Below are 7,985 nucleotides of genomic sequence, written 5' to 3'. Positions count from 1 at the left end.
CATTGATGTCCCAATGCAACTAAAACTTGATTGTTTTTTTTCAAGAACACTGAAAGGAAAAAGTTTATCTAAAACATATTAACCCAGGTAGAAGATGATAACAATAATCTGATTTTGAATCTTTCTGAAAACTTACTCCACAACATACAATGAATAAAGAGAGCACTAAAACCACACCTGCTACATATATTCAGTACTACTAGGAGACAAGAAATAAATACTGTAATTTTGTATGCTCATTCCAAAAGAGTTCCCATTGCCTATCAACTTAAGCCTGTGAATGCAGATAACAACAGAGGGGAGTTTAAGGTACTCCATGAAAAAGAGCAGGGGAATACGAAAGACTTAGATGAAGCACAGACAAAATACAAAATACTTTATTACTCAACCATTCTAGGTGTCATATAGATTATTTTTGCATACCTTGTAATCTGTTTTTCACTAGGTCAAAATTTAAACAGCTGTTATTTTGAAGTTAGAGTCGTGCTTCAAAAGCTTATCAGTTTTGGCCTGGTGCAGTGGGCTCAATTCCTATTATCCTAGCACTCTGGGAGGCCACAGCAGGAGGATTGGTTGAGCTCAGAAGTTCGAGACCAGTCTGAGCCAGTTTGAGACCCCATTCTCTACTAAAAATGGAGAAATTAGCTGGGAGTTATGGCAGGTACCTATAGTCCCAGCTACTTGGGACGCTGAGGCAGGAGGGATCACTTGAAACCATAAGTTTGAGGTTCCTGTAAGTTAGATTGACAACTTGGCACTCTATCAACAGTGAGACTATGTCTCAAAAAGAAAAAAACGTTTATCAGTTTTGAAAGGACCATTTTTGCTATAATGAAATGTTCAGGACTTGAGGCTTTTTTAGGCAAATAATCAAAATACTATAGTTTTGTTATATCCAGTTTCTATTATATTTTTAAAATTAAGGTTGAAATATTGGTGAGCATTTATTATCATTTTTCTTGCTTTATAATGCATTTTAAAATAAAGACAGACTCATTTTTCATTTATCAGATGCATACTTCTACTGGAGGAGGATTTTGTGACTGTGGAGACACAGAGGCATGGAAAACTGGCCCTTTTTGTGTGAATCATGAACCTGGACGAGCAGGTACTATAAAAGAGGTAAGAGTATTATTTTTTAAAAGTTGCTAACTCTGGCTCAGCTCACTGTAGCTCAGTGAGTAGGGCACTGGCAATATACACTAAAGCTGGCGGGTTTGAGCCAGCTCAGGCCTGCTAAACAACAATGACAACTGCAACAAAATAAAAAACAAAAATAAATAGCCGGGTCTTGTGGCAGGGGCCTATAGTCCCAGCTACTTGGGAGACTGAGGCAAGAGAATCACTTAAGCCCAAGAGTTGGAGTTTGCTGGGAGCTGTGATGCCATGGCAGTCTAACAAGGGAGACATAATGAGACTCTGACTCAAAAAAAAAGAAAAAGAAAAAGTTGCTAACTATTATAAGTTTGCTAAAGTTAAATAAGAATAAATATTATATGTGTGAACTAAAGAGAATTTCACTTAGAACCCTCATATTTTTCTTCTCATATTTAGATGTAAGGAACTTTTCTCAATCTAGAGAAGTTATGTAAAGATTTGGTGATTTACAGAGAATGAATTCACAATGAAAAGATGAATTTAGGGCAGTGCCTGTGGCTCAGTGGACAGGGCACTGGCCCCATTTACCCAGGGTGGCAGGTTCAAACCTGGCCCCAGCCAAACTGCAACAAAAAAATAGCTGGGCGTTGTGATGGGTGCCTGTAGTCTCAGCTACTTGGGAGGCTGAGGCAAGGGAATCACCTAAGCCTAGGAGTTGGAGGTTGCTGTGAGCCATATGACATCACGGCACTCTACCATGGGTGATAAAGTGAAACTCGGTCTCTACAAAGAAAAAAGAAAAGATGAATTTAGAATACTTTTTATTAAGTAATGACAAGTGAAAGTAAATAATATATGAGCTTAAAAGAACAAAATGGAGTAATTATTAATAGATAAGAGCCTTTTGTAGTTGTCTTTGGCTCTGAAAAAAGAGCAGAATGTAATGAATTAGAAAACAGTAGAATTTGACACATAAATTAATAACTATTCTTAAAGAAAATGTCAGGTTTAAATAGATACATCTAATCAAGAAGAAAAAAGAAAAAAAATTTTTTTGAGCAAGCACAGATATATACAATTCAAAATGAGATTGTGGAAATAACCATAGAACTACAAATACAGAAGGAATTAAAAGGATTATAAAATACTTTTTTTTTTAAAGACAGTCTCACTATGTTGCCCTTGGTAGAGTGCCATGGCATTGCAGCTCACGGCAGTGAGCTGGTGCCCTAGCCACTGAGCTATAGGTGCTGAGGTATAAAATACTCTATGAATGACTTTGTGCAAATACATTTGAAAGGGGATTATTTCATCAGATAGTATTAAGTGCCATAATTTATTCAAAAGCAGAGAGAATACTTGGTCGGTACCGTTGAAAAATTTCAGAAAATTATCACAAGAAATCACTTCACTAAAAATGGCATACTCAAATAGTTTCATAGATGAATTTTTCCAAAACTTCAAGGAATAAATACTTTTTGTGCTCTTTGAGATGTTGTAGATACCCCTACAGTGCAGTGAGTACCTCTAGGGCCCAAATGTTAATAGCTTTCTTTCTTTCTTTTTTTTTTGAGACAGAGTTTCACTTTGTCACCTATGGTAGAGTGTTGTGGTCATAGTTCACAGCAACTTCAAACTGTTGGACTTAAGTGATCCAGTTGTCTCAGCCTCCTGAGTAGCTGGGACTGACTATAGGTACCCGATGCCAGGGGTAGATTTTAGAGATGAGGTCTTACTCTTGCTCATGCTGTTCTTGATCTCCTGAGCTCAAGCAATCTACCCACCTCGGCTTCCCAGAGTGCTAGGATTATAGGCATGAACCACTGTGCCTGGCCAGAGGTTGATGTCTTTTTTTTTTTTGAGACAGAGTCTCACTATGTCACCCTCAGTAGAGTGTTGTGGCGTCACAGCTCACAGCAACCTCCAACTCTTGGACTCAAGAGATTTTCTTGCCTCAGCCTCCCAAGGAACTGGGATTACAGGTGCCCACCACAACTCCCAGCTATTTTTTGTTGCAGTTGTCACTGTTTAGCAGGCCCACGCCTGGTTTGAACCCACTAGTCTCAGTGTATGTGGCTGGTGCCGTAACCACCATGCTACAGGGGCCAAGCTTCAGCAAAAGCATTTGATAAAATTCAATACTCTTTCATCATAAAAATATTCAGCAAACTGCAAATTGAAGGGAATTTCTTTAATCCGACAAAGGGTATTTGAAAAAGTCACAGCTAATACACTTAATGTTGAGACACATCCAGTGTAACATTTCCCCTTAAGGTCAGGAAAAGGACACGGGTGTCTGCTCTTGCCACATCTATTGAAGATTGTACTGGAGTCTCTACCAAGGTATTTAGGTAAGAAAAGTAGTAAAAAGCATCCACATTGGAAAGAAAAAAGTAAAACTAGCTCTACTTGCAGACGACATGACTTGGTATATGAAAAATCCTAAGGAATTCATGAAAAATTATTAGAACTAATAAACAAGTTCAGCAATATTGCAGGATAGAAGATAATTATATAAAAATCACTTGTATGTCTATGCATTAGCAGTGAACAATCCAAAAAGGATATAAAACAATTCCATTTACTATAATATCAAAGAAAGTAAAATATTTAGGAATAAATTTAATAGAAGAAATGTAAAATTCATACTCTGAAAAGTGCAGAACACTACTGACTACTGAAAGAAATTAAAGATCTGGCTCGGCGCCTGTGGCTCAAGTGGCTAGGGCGCCAGCCACACACACCTAAGGTGGTGGGTTCGAATCCCACCCAGGCCCCCCAAAACAACGATGATGGCTGCAACCAAAAAAAATAGCCAAGCGTTGTGGCGGGCGCCTGTGGTCCCAGCTACTTGGGAGGCTGAGGCAGGAGACTTGCTTGAGTCCAGGAGTTGGAGGTTGCTGTGAGCTGTGATGTCGAGGCACTGTACCCAGGGGGACAGCTTGAGGCTCTGTCAAAAAAAAAAAAAAAAAAAAGATCTAAATAAAAAGAAAATCCCATTTTCTGGATTAGAAGACTTAATTTTGTCAAGGTAATAATACTCCCCAAATTGACCTACAGATTCGATGCAATTCCTGTTAGAATCCCAGAAGGGATTTTATTTATTTTTTTGTAGAAATTGACAAACTGATACTAAAATGCACGTGCAATTGCGAGGGACCCAGAGTAGCCAAAACAATCTTGAAAAAGAACGAAGTTGAAGAACTCACTTCCCTATAGAGCAGCAATCAAGATAGTGTGCTAATGGCATATGGTAGATCTAGATCAATGGATTAGAATTGAGAGTTCAGAAAGAACCTGCATGTCTGTTGTTAGTTGGTTTTTGATGAGTATCTAGACCCTTTAATGGGGGAAAGAATAATCTTTTCATCAAATAGTGCTGGGACAACTGGATAGCCATGTGCAAAAGAATGAAGTTGGTCCCCTAAATCATATATGTATGTAATATTTTATTTTTTTTGCAATCTTTTTTGTATATAATTTTTAATACAGCAAAATCAACTCAAAATACATCAAAGACCTAACTATAAGAGATAAAACTATAAAATTTTTAAAGGAAAATAGGGATAAACCTTTATGATCTCATATAAGACAACAAAATCATGAATTTAAAGCAACAGATAAATTTAGACCTCATCAAAATTAAAAACATTTATGTCCCAAAGAGCAATATCAAGAAAGTGAAAAGACAGTCTACAGAATGGGAGTAATATATTCACAGATTATATAGCTGAGATGTGATTTATATGTAGAACTTGTGACGAACTCTTAAAGCTTAATACTGAAAAGCTAACCCAGTTTTTTAAGTGAGCAAAGGATCTAAATTGACATTTCTCTAAAGAAGATAGTATCAATAAACACATGAAAAGATGCTCAGCATCAAAATCACAATGACATCTCTTCATTTATATAGCTATAAGCAAAAAGACAAATAATAAGTATTGGCAAGGATTTGACAAAATTAGAACCCTTATACATTGTGGTGGAAATATATACTGAAAGCACCCACTCTGGAAAACAACCTTAGAATTTCTCGAAGAGTTAGATGTAGAATTACCATATGACCCAGCAATTCCACTTCTAGAATTCCACTCCACTCAAAAGAATTGAAGACAAGTGTTTAAATATTTGAAAATGAATCTTTAGCAGCATTATTCATAACAGTCAAAATGTATAAACAGCCCATATGTCTATCAAGTGATGAAAGAATGTGTGGTATATTTGTACAATAGAATATTACTTAGCTATGAAGGGGGAGGAACTGATGTTCTTCAACATGGAGGAACTCTGAAAACATACTAGTAGAAGCCAGTGTCAAAAGACCACATATTGTATGATCTTTCCAGAAGTCTGTTTTGGACTTAAAAGTGGCTTAGGAGACCAGGCATAGTAAAGTAGCTCATGCCTGTAATCTAAATATTTTGGGAGGCCAATGCAGGAAGAGAGCTTGAGGCCAGGATTTCAAGACCAGCTTGGGCAACACAGAAAGACCCTGTCTGTACAAAAAAAATAGAAAAAAATTAGCTGGGCATGGTGGCACATGCTTGTAATGCCAGCTTCTCAGGAGGCTGAGGCGGAAAGATCACTTGAGCCCAGGAGTTTGCAGTGAGCTATAATCATGCTACTGTACTCCAGTCTGTGTGACAGAATGAGGGTCCCTATCACTCAAACATCAATAACGAAAAAGTAGCTGAGGAATGCTTAGGAATTAAGTTGGTTCACATTTGCAGTTTTCCTGAATCAGTAGACCTCAGAATGCTGAATTCAGTCCTGAACTAACTGATCTTGGCTTTTCTTTGGGTTTATAATTAGATTCAGAAGGTACATCTCAGTATCTTAGAACTGGTTCATGATCTGGAGCTGAGAGAAGGGCTGGCCAGACGTGGTGGCACCTTCTGTAGTCCTGGCTACTCAAGAGACTTAGGCAGAAGGATCCCTGGAGCCCAGGAGTTTGAGGTTGCAGTGAGCTGTGATGACACCATGGCACTCTACCTAGGGCAACAGAATGTTTCAAAAAACAAAACCAAAAAATAAACAAACCCCTAACTTAATAATCTACCAATAACATAAGCAGTTAACACATATTTTATATATTATGTGTATTATTATGCTGTATTGTTACAATAAGTAAGCTAGAGAAAGAAAAATGTTAAGAAAATTGTAAGAAAGAGAAAATATATTTATTCGTGAAGTGGAAGAGGATCATATTAAGGGTCTTCATCCTCGTCTTCATGTTGAGTACACTGAGGAGGAGGAAGCGGAGGGGTTGGTATTGCTGTCTCAGGAGACAGAGGTGGAGAAAGTAGAAGGGGAGATAGAAGAGGCAGGCACGCTTAATCTAACTTGATAAAAATATGTGTACATCGTAATTTCTGACCTTTTTGCTTTTTATTTTCTCTAAAAATGTTTCTATATGGTGCCAATCCTTCTTTCACTGTTTTCTTTAGTTTCATTGCCTGTATCTAGAAGGGTTCATGTTGTAAAAGAAGTCAAAAGCATTCTTGAGTAATCAGAAGCCTTCTTGTCCGATAGTCTAATGTCAATTTGTTTTCTGGCACTGCTTCTTTTGTATCTTCTGCCTCATTGTCTGGCCCTGGTTTGGAAGTGCTTATCTCCATCAAGTCATCTTCTATTAATTCCTCTGGTGTGGTGTCTCTTAGCACTTGAATTTCTCCAAGATCCGTATCCTGAAACCCTTAAACCCCTACCTTTTCCTTGCTATATCCATAATCTCTTTCATGATTTCCTTGATTGACCACTGGTCTACTTTCTGTCTCTATAAATTGCCTATTATGGGCCTTTTATAAAAATGTAATCATACCATGTCATCTTTTATGATTGGCTTCTATCACTTAACATAATGTCTCCGAGATTCATCCATGTTCTGGCGTGTACTTCATTCCCTTCTATGGCCAAATAATATTCTATTGTATAGAGACAGTACATTTTTTTAATCCATTCACTTTATGGACATTTGGGTTGTTTCTGCTTTTTACTTGTTATCAGTAATGCTGCTATGAATATTTGTTTATAAATTCTTATATGGACATAAGTTTTCATTTCTCTTCAGTATATACCTAGCAGTGGAATTACAGTGTCATACATAATTATGCTTAACATCTGGAGCAACTCCAGAATATTTTTCTTTTTTCTTTTTTTTTCATTGTTGTTGTTATTGCACTTTTTGGCTGGGCCGGGTTTGAACCCGCCACCTCTGGTATATGGGGCCGGCACCCTACTCCTTGAGCCACAAGCGCCACCTCCAGATTATTTTTCAAAGTGGATGTATTATTTTACATTTCCACCATCAGTGGGTAATGGTTCCAGTTTATCTATATCTTGGCCAATACTTGTTATCTGTGATTTTGATTATAGCCACCCGGATAGGCGTGATATGGTATCTCATTATAGTTTTAGTTTGCATTCCATGATGGCTTATGATGTAGAGCATTCAAATGCATTTTATAACTCATTAAGTTGAACATGCCTTTTATTAATACTCTCTAATGAGAAGAACATTTGTGTGTGAGAGTCAAAAGACTTAGATTTTAGTCTTGCTTCTATTATGTATAGGCTCTTTGACCTTGAGTTGTTTTTTTTTTTTTGACTATAGCAAAAAATATGTATGTGACAGTAAATTTACCATCTTAACCATTTTTGAGAATACAGTTCAGGCTGGGCATGGTGGTTCCTGCCTGTAATCTCAGTACCTTGGGAGGCCAAGGTAGGAAGATCACCTGAGGCAAGGAGTTTGAGAGCAGCCTGGGCAATATAGCAAGACATTGCTTTACAAAAATATTTTTAAGAAATTAGCCACTTGGCTCGATACCTGTGGCTCAAGCAGCTAAGGTGCCAGCCACATACACCTAAGGTGGTGGGTTTGAATC

At 37.5% G+C, this 7,985-nt stretch overlaps 1 protein-coding gene across 1 annotated transcript in view; it reads left to right on the top strand.

Moving 5' to 3' along the window:
- The window catches only part of UBR1 (ubiquitin protein ligase E3 component n-recognin 1), a 137,337-nt gene that overhangs the window by 23,488 nt on the left and 105,864 nt on the right, over positions 1 to 7,985 (top strand). The window contains exon 4 of the mRNA XM_023514258.1: positions 1,012 to 1,122. Within this exon, the coding sequence (XP_023370026.1) occupies positions 1,012 to 1,122 (111 nt within the window). The remainder of the gene's footprint in view (positions 1 to 1,011; positions 1,123 to 7,985) is intronic.

Source organism: Otolemur garnettii, unplaced genomic scaffold (assembly GCF_000181295.1).
Source record: "Otolemur garnettii isolate 467f Iridium unplaced genomic scaffold, OtoGar3 scaffold00050, whole genome shotgun sequence".
Taxonomy (NCBI): domain Eukaryota; kingdom Metazoa; phylum Chordata; class Mammalia; order Primates; family Galagidae; genus Otolemur; species Otolemur garnettii.
The sequence above is the reverse complement of the archived record's forward strand: the minus strand, read 5'-3'. Positions and strand labels throughout refer to the sequence as shown.